General features: G+C 44.4%; 2 protein-coding genes across 7 annotated transcripts in view; one reads left to right on the top strand and one right to left on the bottom strand.

Annotated features, from left to right (window-relative positions):
- The window catches only part of EIF3A (eukaryotic translation initiation factor 3 subunit A), a 111,986-nt gene extending 110,788 nt beyond the window's left edge, over window positions 1-1,198 (bottom strand). The window contains exon 1 of the mRNA XM_085848263.1: window positions 870-1,198. Within this exon, the coding sequence (XP_085704389.1) occupies window positions 870-918 (49 nt within the window). The 5' untranslated portion in view covers window positions 919-1,198. The remainder of the gene's footprint in view (window positions 1-869) is intronic.
- Window positions 841-12,382, top strand: part of DENND10 (DENN domain containing 10) — a 64,214-nt gene continuing 52,672 nt past the window's right edge. Inside the window, exons 1-2 of one of the 6 annotated variants that reach the window (XM_085848265.1) lie at window positions 2,064-2,121; window positions 2,682-2,747. In XM_085848265.1, the coding sequence (XP_085704391.1) occupies window positions 2,079-2,121; window positions 2,682-2,747 (109 nt within the window). In that variant the 5' untranslated portion in view covers window positions 2,064-2,078. Of the gene's footprint in view, window positions 862-1,337; window positions 1,358-2,006; window positions 2,161-2,681; window positions 2,748-12,382 lie in introns of those variants that run through there. The other 5 variants (XM_085848269.1, XM_085848268.1, XM_085848264.1 and 2 more) reach the window with 5 other exon arrangements.

The raw sequence follows: 12,382 nt of genomic DNA, 5'->3' as shown, positions 1-12,382 counted from the left end.
CCCCAAAAACGAACACCCCCTCCCCCAAAAACGAACACCACCCTCCCCCAAAAACGAACACCACCATCCCCCAAAAACGAACACCCCCTCCCCCAAAAACGAACACCCCCTCCCCCAAAAACGAACACCCCTCCCCAAAAACGAACACCACCATCCCCCCAAAACGAACACCACCACCCCCCCAAAAAACGAACACCACTATCCCCCCCAAAAAAACGAACACCACCACCCCCCCAAAAACGAACACCACTATCCCCCCAAAAAAACGAACACCACCATCCCCCCCAAAAACGAACACCCCCCCCAAAAACGAACACCCCCTCCCCCAAAAACGAACACCCCCTCCCCCAAACACGGCCACCACCCCCCAAAAACGAACACCACCACCCCCCCCCCAAAAAATGTCGGAATTTGAGCAAAGTGCACAACATTTCACCAACGGCCAATTCCCAGCACGCCACGTCGATTGTGATGATTGCGTTCCATTAGCAATCTTCTTCACTTCGTACCTACTACTACTACCAGTACCACTACTACTACTACCAGTACCACTACTATCACTAACAGTACTACTACTACTCCCAGTACCACTACTACCAGTATCACTACCACTACAACTACTACGACCAGTACCACTACTACTACTAATACCAGTACCACTACTACTACTACCTGTATCCTGAAGAGAGGAAACCGTTCAACGCGCCCATCCAACGAAAAACGATCACAAGGAGCAAGCAGAACATTCTTTGAGAACATGACAAACGTTTCCCAACACGACGGCCGATGGTCGCGTGGCTGAAATCGAGAGCGGAGCCATAAAAAGGACCAAACGATCCAGTTCGGGGCCGCACGATCCACGTACGTACCGTTCGCTCGTTTGAGGGCATTCTCCGGTCGCTGGAAATACATCGGCATGCTGTACGTCGAGCTGATTCGGCCTTGTGTGGCAAGCGGCGAAGATTCGACAAGAAAAATAAAGAGCGCGTCGCCGAGCGCGGAGAAAGGGTAGGAAGAACAAACAAGATGGCGAATTGGCACACACGTGGGGTGTGTGTCTGTGTGTGTCTGTGTGCGCGTGTGTGTGCGTGCGCGTGTGTGTGTGTGTGTGTGGCGGCGCTCCGAGCCGGCTTGGACTTTTTCTTTCTCCGGACGGTGCACGTCGAGTCGCCTCGAATTCGGAAAAAAAGAGAAAAGTTTAAAAAGAAAACGATCTCAATTTTACTTCACTCGGTTTTTCCACCCTGAGGACGAGAGAGAGAACACGTGTCTCCGCCGTAACGATCGCCATTTCCCAACGTGCTCTTCCTCAGGAACCTGTGTACCCGCCATTCTGTTACGAAGACAGAAATATGATGTACATGTCGGTTTACCTCGATTTTATAATGTTTAATTTACGGTGTTTTATTTAGATTTCCCTCTATTCTACTCCGACGAACTGGTGCACTTTAATACTGCACGATTTTACTTTTGATTCCATCTTAATTAAATAATTATTATTATGTTGTTGTTGTTGTTGTTTTATATAAATAAAATATTAAAAATTGGCACCTTCACCTGAACCAAGGGATATATTATTATTATTTAACTTGATTAATTCTGTTATTAAACTTCCTTGAAGTCGGATCACTTTAGTTTGGAGCCTTTAATTATTATTCGTTTATTGTTGTTTGTGCTTCTTTTGTTTTTTGTTTTTTTTTATATACACGGACTGTATTTTTTTTCAATTTCATCATTAGTACGAATAAAGCTTGTGTTTAATTTTTATCCTCAATGTCGTCGCGTTTTCACTTGAGGCACATTCATATATTTTGGATTCATGATTTATTCGGATTTACCTCAGGTTTTGTTCCTTTCTATCTGTATCACTTTATTTCGACGAATAGAAGCGGATGCTTCATTTTTAAGTGCAGAATTACATTCTTTACTGTTTGTAAATTTCTACGAAGAAGAATATTTTTTGTCGTTGATATCAATTTGAGAGGAAAAAAAAAAATAAAGGCCATTGTTTTCGCGAAGAAGAAGAAGAAGAAGAAGAAGAAGAAGAAGAAGAAGAAGAAGAAGAAGAAGAATACGTAATGGCGGCGAACGTTCAACATTTGTTGTCAGCCGGGCTTATCGGTGAGCCTGACCTGTGGTCAGATCTCCCTCAGTCGTTCTGTAATTATTCTTTGATCCTTTTTTATTATTCATTTTTTCTATGTGATTAAAAAGAAATTGATGCAATATGTGAAAGCGGATGTAATTTTGAAGCCTTACTCATTACTGTTGTTACGTTTGGTTGAATAATTGGGGGGGGGGGCTGTTGGTTCATCGGACCAAATTTTCATTGGGCTTCACGGCCTTGGGCTCGGCTGAACAAACGCGAATCGCTTTCCCTGCCTGGAAGCCTTGGAACCCGATTAATAATTGGAGATCTTTCGGGGTATTGGTGGTCTTGAGGCTCTTGGGGTGGGTCTTAAATGGTCTTCAAAGGTCGAAGGGTTCTCAGCAGTCTCAAAGGTCAAAAGGTGCATTCCAATAATACGTAATTAATAGACAAAAAGCATGACACACACACACACACACACACACACACACACACACACACACACACACACACACACACACACACACACACACACACATCCATTTGCAGGAGGTTTTTTTGTTTTGTGTTTTTTTTTTCTCCAAAATCGCAGAACGAACACATTTTGCTGGCTTTTTCTCGGATCTGCACTCTCAACTGAGAGACATTATATTGAAAGGTGTGTTTCTTTCTAAATCACGTCCATATCTATTGACTCGGACACAGGTGGACTCTCATCAAGTTGTGGAGACGTCTCAAGGATGATCAAAGGAAATTGGATGCACTCAAGCCTAATTTGGAGTCTCATAGCAATAGGGTTGAATACTTATTGACTCGGCACATTTCAGGTTTTCATTTTTTTATTAATTTTTTTTCTTAATTCCACTTTGACATTATGGAGTATTATTTGTCGATCGGTGAAAAAAATCTCAATGCAGTCCATTTTTTTATTTTTATTTTACATTCAGGCTGTAACACAACAAAATGTGAAACAATCAAGGGGTGTGAATACTTTCTGTACATGAACATTGGCAAGACTGGAAAGGTAACTTGTCCGAAGGTAGCTAATTGTCATTTCCCTGTGCACATGAAGCAAAAAGCGGGGTTCAGCAATTTGTTTTTACATTCAGGCTGTAACACAACAAAATGTGAAACAATCAAGGGGTGTGAATACTTTCTGAACATGAACATTGGCAAGACTGGTAAGGTAACTTGTCCGAAGGTAGCTAATTGTCATTTCCCTGTGCACGTGAAGCAAAAAGCGGGGTTCGGCAATTGTTTCACTTCTGTCTGTCTGGCTCGCTGTCCTTCTGTCCGCAAACATCAGTTTATAAGCGAGTAACAACTTGATTTCAATTGAATGTTTTATGTTGAACACAAATTGGAACGTGAATCAGAAAACGAACCTGTAGTTTAGCAGTCGGCTTACTTTGGCTCTGAATTCGTCCCAATTGCACATGCGCAGAGAGGAGTGAGATAATTTTGTTCCTCTGTCTGCCTGTCTGGCAGTCAAAAAAAATTGAAAATAATTCCAAACAGGAAACTTACTGTTTTTAAGGACATCATGAAAGACACAAACAACAGGCACAAATAATTATTGTGACGTGTTAAATATGATGGTGTAAAAGACGCTTCATCAATGGCAGTAAACTTCTGGAATTTTTGGTTCACGAAAAAATATTTTCACGAAAAAAATATGTGACCGCTATATTCGTTATTGTTGTGTGTCTGTCTGTCTGGCCCGAGCATAGCTCTGTGGGTTTTGATCCGATCCTGATAAAATTTTCGTGGGAGGTTTATGTTGTTGTGGTTGAGGAAATTCTGATCCGGAAATTTGCATATGGGATCTCTTGCCGTACTATAAAGTGCCGAGCGCGGGGCGAATTCAGTCAGTTTTTGGGCTCGGGCAAGTTGGAGAGGTGTGGCGGCGGAGTGTGGCAGCAGCAGTCAAGACTGGTCTGGAGGAGAGTCAGTCTGTCGGGGTTCGGAGTCTGTCGGGGAGCTGCAGAGAGGGGAAGCCGGGAACGCGGTCGAGGTCGCAGTGGAGTCGCTCGTCGCGGGACCCAAGCAAGCCAGATATCCTCTTTCCCCAGAGTATCAACAATTCCCCCCTCTTCCCCACCCCCCCCACCCGCGCTGAGATAGTGCGGAAAGGGGGCCCCGTTCCCACCCCATTCCAAGCAGTGCCAACGAAACCCGCGGAGGAGCGCGGAGTCGGGGCACCGCCGCCACATTTGCGGCTCATCACAAGACGGGTAGGCTCCGCCCGGTCTCGCGCCCACGGGCCCCGTCTGCCCCCTTGTCTTTGAGGGTGGCCCTTTTCTTTTGCTTTTGAGTATATGTGTTGTCGGCGCCATCTGTAAAGTAAAACTGTGTTACTGTTGCCGTGTGCTAGTGTAGTCGGTAGTAGATCTGCATTGTTGTGTTTCTTTTGCAATTGCTTTTGGTGCATAATTGTTGTAATTGTATATGTGTGCTTTCCGTGTGCCGCGGAATAAATGTGCCTCATGTTGAACTGTTTTTCCCGTTTCGCTTCGTCTTTTCTTTAATTGAATCTCCATCTTGCTTCACGTAAAGGGTTGGTAGTGGGCTAAATACGCCCGATAATTAATCGGAACCGTCGAGGTTGACGATAACACCGCTCGGTTATCCCGATAGTACGGAACGGGTCGCTTAAAGTGGCCCGAGTCCGGAGTCGACCTGCGGCGAGGTGCGATCGCCCGGTCTACCCTCCGTGTGGGTACTTAGGTAGGTCGAATTTGGCGAACAACCCTATCCCACGCGGGGGGCCGATTAGCACGATCGTGGTGAGGCCGAAAGGCCCACCCGTGACTAGTTCCCGGCGTTAGTCCGAGAGGGTCACGACAGAATTGTCCGTCCGGTGGGCGACGTGCCGCGATTCGAGTTACGTGGCCGCTCGCACGCCGGCGGGCGCGAATTCGCAACAATATCATGATCTAGTTGTGTTTTCCTGAGAATGGGCGTGGTGTGCCCATTATGGGCGGAGCCACGCCCAAAAAACGTGTTTTAAGGGGGTAGCCGATTTCAATTTGCATGTTCTCCTTGGGGGTTTGTCGAATCTGAGGGGGGTTTCAGTATTTGGTTAGCCCAATGGCACCTGCATAACCCCACGGAGCTTGATTTTTCATTTCCGTCCCAAGGTCAAGGTCATAAGGTCACAAACTTAGAAAATTGCGAATTTTGACGTAAAAATTATCTTCTCCGAGGGGTTTGTCGAATCTAGCTAGAGTTTCGGTATTTGGTTAGCCCAATGGCACCTGCATAGCCCCACGGAGCTCAATTTTTTTTTTTTTTTTCCATTTTCGTCCCAAGGTCACAAGGTCACGAACTTAGAAAATTGCAAATTTTGACATAAAAATCCATCTTCTCCGAGGGGTTTGTCGAATCTGGCAGGGGTTTCGGTATTTGGTTAGCCCAATGCCACCTGCATAGCCCCATGGAGCTCGATTTTTCATTTTCGTCCCAAGGTCAAGGTTACAAGGTCACGAACTTAGAAAATTGCAAATTTTGACATAAAAATCATACGACCGCCCAAACTTTGAGAGCTCGGATGACAATATTTTTTATGCATCATCTTGAGGTCATTCCCCACCTAAAGTCTTGAAACCATTTTGCTCTATCTCGAACACCTTGCCCGTGGTGCCCCCTTCGAGTTTGTTTTTAAGCTGATTTCATCAAAGTATGGATAATCCGAGGAGTGCGAAATGCCATATAGCCTATATGACGTTATATTGTTCCTGGAATATTCCAGAGGAAGTTTTGCACCAAAGGTCATAATCCTTGAGCTTTGACCTTTAAAGTTCACAAAGGTCAAATTTTTTAAGTTGTTGAACGAAACCGGGTTTTTCGACATTTTGCATCTAATAACCTGTCACTCGTACCACATCATGTTGATCATTTTTATAACTTGGTCAAACGTTATCACATTGTCTCATCCTTAACTTCTGAAACAATCTACATCGTCAAATACCGCTGCTCGTGAACCATCGTCGTCTTGTTCTTGTTCTATTTTACAACCTTTAAAATTATTATATTAATACGCTAAGCCATATTTTGTGGATGTATCTCCTCCGAAACTGCCGGACGGATTGTCGCCACTTTCGGCATGCGGGTGCTCTGTGGTCTAATTTATAGCATGGGCTATGTGAGATCGCGCAGACGTACAGGTTTGGGAATTTTTGGCAATTTTCAAATTTTTACATTCGTTTGCATGGCGACGTGTGATGTCACCGTTGAGAGGAATAATGATGTCATGACATCATCAGTCATTTGCTGACGTCATTACATCCGTCACCGCTGAGAGGCGTAATGCCGCTCCGAGAAAACAGCGTCTGCAATGTAAAACCCTCTTCTGCACATGCTGACTACATCAGAAGGTACATTCGACACAAAAAAAATGTAACAAGAAACATTTTATAGAATGAAATTCTATAAATCACATTGTGAACACTGGATATATTGACATCCTAATGAACCCTCACTTTAGAAACTTCGTGTGGAGCGTGGGTTTGGCTAGTCTATTATATTTCAATTGAATTATATACTTGAACACTGAAGAACACAACTTGCCTTTTTTGCACTTTCAAAACCCTTCTGTTTAAGGCCCGGTCACACCTTGACGTTTTAGCCAACGTATGCCGATTTTTGAATTTTTTTTCTAAAACGCTGGCACACCTTGAATACGTTATGGGTAAGTTTTGATAACATTGAGAGCACGCTGAAAAACACTGCCATACGTCGTTGTACGCTGGCTTTAAACGTTGTACTTTTTGGTTGTCCTCAAATTTTTTCATGCTTGAAATTTCATGACGTATGCCGGCGTATGACTCACACGTTCCGCTACGCTGGCCACAAGTTGTATGCACGGTCTGTGATCGTTGACAGACGTCAACACATGCTACTTGTAAGTTAATCATAAGTTGAGACACGCCGAGGTAATGTTTAGCGTACCCGAAACTTATTTCTAACCTATGATTAACGTGTTGTTGGCACGTTACACGATCGTTGCCACACATCGACAGACGTTACTTTTAAGTTACTCATAGGCTGAAAGACGTCGGTATAATGGATCGTCCTTGCGTCAGCGTCCACGGCCACGGCCAGGACACTTATTTGCAGCATTCTTCAAACTTTTCTTCGGCATGACGAGGATGTTCACACTTCGATGTCTAGCTTGGCTACGATTCCAATTGTCCATCGGCAGCGTCTATTTAAAATAGTCGGGTTTGAGCGTTTTAACACGTTCAGAAGAAACGCTTGAAATTTCAAAACCCCAGCGTCAAAAAACAAAGGCGAGTGACAGCAATTTAAATCGTTCATTGTAAACAATGAAAATAGCTGAGTGGTACCGTTTAAAAGTCGTTGAGTGTAAAAAAAATCGAATTGTTGAGCGCAAGCGTCTACTTTCAATAGTGGGGTTTGAGCGATTTAGCACGTTCAATAGAAACGATTAAAATTTCCGAGCGCCAGCGTCAAAAAACAAAGGCGAGTGACAGCTATTTAAATCGTTCATTGTAAACAATGAAAATAGCTGAGTGGTACTGTTTAAAAGTCGTTGAGTGTAAAAAAATCCAATTGTTGAGCGCAAGCATCTACTTTCAATTGTGGAGATGCAGCCATTTAAATCGTTGAGTGGCAGCCTATGAATAGCAAACCCCACGTCACCGGCAAAGATAAACTGCCGCACGATATGGATAAGTTAGGCTATCGTTGGGCATAGTTTGTGAACGCCGGCTTCACGATAATTATTCGTTGGTTTATCGTATCTATAAGTAATCAAAGCGCTCTGCACATTATTAGTTCATTGTGCATTTGTCCAACCCGTTATGAATAGACCTAAATCGTAAAAACAAGCTATAGCTCATTGTTGAAAAAGCCCCATAAAAAATTAGCCGCGAAGAACTTCGAACAATGGTGAAAAGATGTCTCCTTCCCGTGGACACGCGGACGCAAGGACGATCCATCATAACCCACACCCTCCCCCTCACACTCACCTACTACTGCCAACATGAACAAACTACGACTAATACTAATACTGATACTGATACTGATACTGTTACTGCTGACATGGACATCGACTCAAAAAGGACTCGAAAACACTGTTGGGTTCCCCTTTTATGAGCAGCATTTTTATATACCAATTCCCAAAACCGCTGGGAACACGTCTTTATATGGCAGTTGTAAGCTAGAAACACGTTCATTTATTTTTTTTGTCGACCAGAAGACGTCATTGGAATACGTCTACATACGTCGATGTGTTGGGACTACGTAAAGAATTGGTTCAAAGCACGTCAAACATAAGTTAGAAATAAGTTTCGCGTAAAAAGACATTACCGCGACGTGTTTTGACTTATGAGTAGCTTATAAGTTGCGTTTGTGGACGTGTGTAAGCGTCCACATATCGTGTGTAAAACTTATCCCCATCGCATACGGAACGTGTGTCATACGCCGAGTACGTCCAAAAATTTTGAACATGTTTAAAATTTCTTGACGTACTCTACTTACTACGACGTATGATAGCGTACTTTAGCGTTCTACTCACGTATACCAAACTTACTCATACCGTATTTGACGTGCCCCAACGTTTTAGACACATTTTTCTTAGGTCGGCATACGGTGGCAAGATCGCCAAGGTGTGACTGCGATGTTGACACTTCCATTTCTACGGCAGTTATGATTCGAATCGTTGTGCGTCAGCCTTTTAATGGGCTACGTCACAATATCGTCGGCGATGCGTGCAACGCGCTATGCCTAAGTTAGACTATCGTTGGGCATCGTTTGTGTAGGCCGACAACAGGTTCAGCATTCGTTGATATAAGTTATCTATAACACAACGAAACGTTCTGTGTCCGTTACCAATGCGTAATACATAAGACCAAGTCGCTATGAATACGTCCGAATCTTTAAAAAAAAACATCAAAAGTTCAACGTAAGCCAGCGTTTTACATACATTTTAATACGTTGCCATCGCTGGCTAAAACGTCAAGGTGTGACCGGGCCTTTAGCAGTACTTTTACGGCATTATGACCAATCAAATTTGCTTCTCGTAGACCCTGCCCCTGTCCTTATTTCTCAAAACAGTACGAGGTAATTATGTGTTCAATGAACTCTCTATTGAAACATGGAATTGATCATATTTTACTCTACAGGGTGCCCATAAAGTCTGGAAACATAGGCGACTATTCATTATAAATGGTTTATTGACATTACATGACAATACACGATATGTTCGCTGACATTACATGACGTGTTCGATGTGTTGTCACTCATGAGACATGCACAGTTCGATGAACGTGGTACATTCATGCAGCATTTCCATCAATTCCTGCACAATGTCCAACACACTACCTGTATCCTTGAATTTTTGAACCAGCTTCCCCACTGTGCTATGGGAGACAGCAACTCTTCCGTGATGCCATGCGTTGAAGTGCTCTGCTATCCGTTGATATGACCAGTAATTCTTCACCATTGAGAGATAGGGCCAAAAGCGATATCGTACTGTATAGCATGATATTTCAAAAATGTAATGGGCCCGATATGTTCTCGTGGATCAGGCATTATGTGGCGCAGGTATGCTCTCTAACGAGTGCCCTTCTCTTTTTGATGTTTTCCATCAGTGTAAATGGAGCATTATCAGCAAAAGTCTCGATCTGTTAAATGGCATCTGGGTTGGATGAATATTGGTGCATTTTGTGCATTGCTTGTTAAAAAATTGTCATTTTCACCAAGGAGAGATATCATTTCTGTGGATTCCATGTTTCAGAATGTATCATAATTCCCTCTACACTCGTCATTACCCCGCACACGCGAAGCGAAAAGCGGGGTTAAGCAATTGTTCATGTCAGTCCATCTGTCTGCCTGCCTGGCAGTCAAACAAAATTGAAAATCATTCCAAACAGACTTACTGTTTTTAAGGACGTTATATAGGACACAAACAACATGCACGAAGAACTTATGTAATGTGTTGGATAGGGTGATGTCATAGCACTTGGTAAAATGGTGGTAAAACCTGGAATTTATTTATTTACATGCCTTTAAACCTCTTTAAACATTTATTACAGCGTGTGCGCTGTATGCAATTGCACAGAGTTTGAAATGTCCCCGTAGTAGGGCAACTTAGCTAAATGTAGCATAACAATTGTGCATTTTGTGAGGAAAGTACCAAATTTGGCACACTAGTAGCCTATCATATTATGAACAGATTTGGATATTGGGCCATCTCAAAATTTTTGATGGCAGTGGAAAATGGCTGCCACAGCCATCAGCGGCTGAATTTGAGATGGCCCAATATCCAAATCTGTTCATTGTATGATAGGCTACAAGTGTGTCAAATTTGGTGCTTTCCTCACAAAATGCACAATTGTTATGCTAAGTTGCCCCACTACCGGTGTCTACCACGTCTCCGGTGTCTCCGGTGTCCCCCCCCCCACGTGCCTCAAGACAGCCAATGACGGCCGTCCGGTCGATGGAAGTGCGTAACCTTGACGGAAATACCCGAGTATTTCAATGGAAATTTGTGAAAACCATTTAATTTATTTCTTGACGGAAAAAAAACAAGAAGCGCGCCCCTCTCATGTACGAATGAACGAAAGATGTCATTTCTGCCCACCATCGCATTTCGCACCGAAAGACGTCATTTCCGCCCACTATCGCATTTCACGCCGAACGCTGAAAGCCAAGTTCTTCTTATGCTATCATTCTTTTGCGGCCCCCTGTGCCATGCTGTATCGAACGATTTCATTCCTCCTGTTAGATATATATATATATATATATATATATATATATATATATATATATATATATATATATATATATATATATATGTATATATATGTATATATATATATATATGTATATATATGTATATATATATATATATATATATATATGTGTGTATATATATATATGTTTGTATATATATATATATGTATATATATATATATATATGTATATATGTATATATATATATTGTTGCGGATTTCGCGCCCGCCGGCGTGCGACGGCCACGTAACTCGAATCGCGGCACGTCGCCCACCGGACGGACAATCCAGTCGTGACCCTCTCGGACTAACGCCGGGAACCAGTCACGGGTGGACCTTTCGGTCTCACCGCGATCGAGCCAATCAGCCCCCGCGTGGGATAGGGTTGCTCGCCAAATTCGAACTACCTAAGTACCCACGCGGAGGGTAGACCGGGCGATCGCACCTCGCCGCAGGTCGACTTCGGACACGGGCCACTTAAGCGACCCGTTCCGTACTATCAGAATAACCAAGCGGTGTTATCGTCGACCTCGACGGTTCGATTAATTATCGGGCGTATTCAGCCCACTACCAACCCTTTACGTGAAGCAAGATGGGGATTCAATGGAGGAAAAGACGAAGCGAAGCGGGAAACAGTTCAACAATAAAGCACATTTATTCGCGGCACACGGGAAGCACACAAATACAATTCCACCAAATGCACACAAAAAAGAAAACACACTTCCATTTACACAAAAGCAAACATAAAAGTGAAAACACAGTGCAGAGCTAATACCGACTACCGAGCACACGGCAACACTTATACAATTCTACTTCACAGACGGCGCCGACAACACATACCCAAAACCAAGGAAAAGAAATACCCTCAAGAATGAGGTAGGCCTGGGGCCGAGACCTGGTCGGGCCTACCCGTCTGGTGATGAGACGCGGAGCGGCGATGGCCCCGCAACCCGCGGGCCTCGTGGACAGTGCCTGGCAGGGGGGTGGGAACGGGGCCCCCTTGGTCGCACTATCTCAGCGCGGGGGGAAACAGGAGGGGGGTTGCTGATGCTCAGGGCATAGAGGATCTTTATTATGTGCGCGACGAGCGTCTCCACCTCGGCCAGGTCGCGCTGCCGGCCTCCCAGGGGTGCAGCTCCCTGCACGACGCGAGCACCCCCTCGTCCGCCCTCGCCGCCTCTCCACAGCTCGTCCCCTCCGTTCCGACTTCAACGCACACGACGAGCAGTTCCACCGCCCGCGAAGTCTTGACTCTCTGTTCCGACTCCTTCGCCTCGTTCCGACCTTTACTACTCCTTCTCTCGTTCCCTCTTGCGACTCTCCGACCCCTCGTTCTCGTTCTGCTGACTCTTTCGCTCCGACTTTTACGACTCCTTTGACTGACGAACACCGTCCTTTTATCCCCCCCCGTAACTTCGCCTTTGACCCCCTCCCTTTGACCTTTCACCTCGCTCCCCATTGGCCCGACAAAAAGTGGGCGTGAAGGCTTTTTGATCCACAAATTTGCATATATCGATCGCCCTGGGGGCGGGGC

Source organism: Eptatretus burgeri, chromosome 12 (genome assembly GCF_056783735.1).
Source record: "Eptatretus burgeri isolate ZD-2024b chromosome 12, Ebu_testis_v1, whole genome shotgun sequence".
Classification (NCBI taxonomy): domain Eukaryota; kingdom Metazoa; phylum Chordata; class Myxini; order Myxiniformes; family Myxinidae; genus Eptatretus; species Eptatretus burgeri.
Note: the sequence above shows the minus strand (reverse complement) of the source record. Positions and strands in the feature narration are given on the sequence as shown.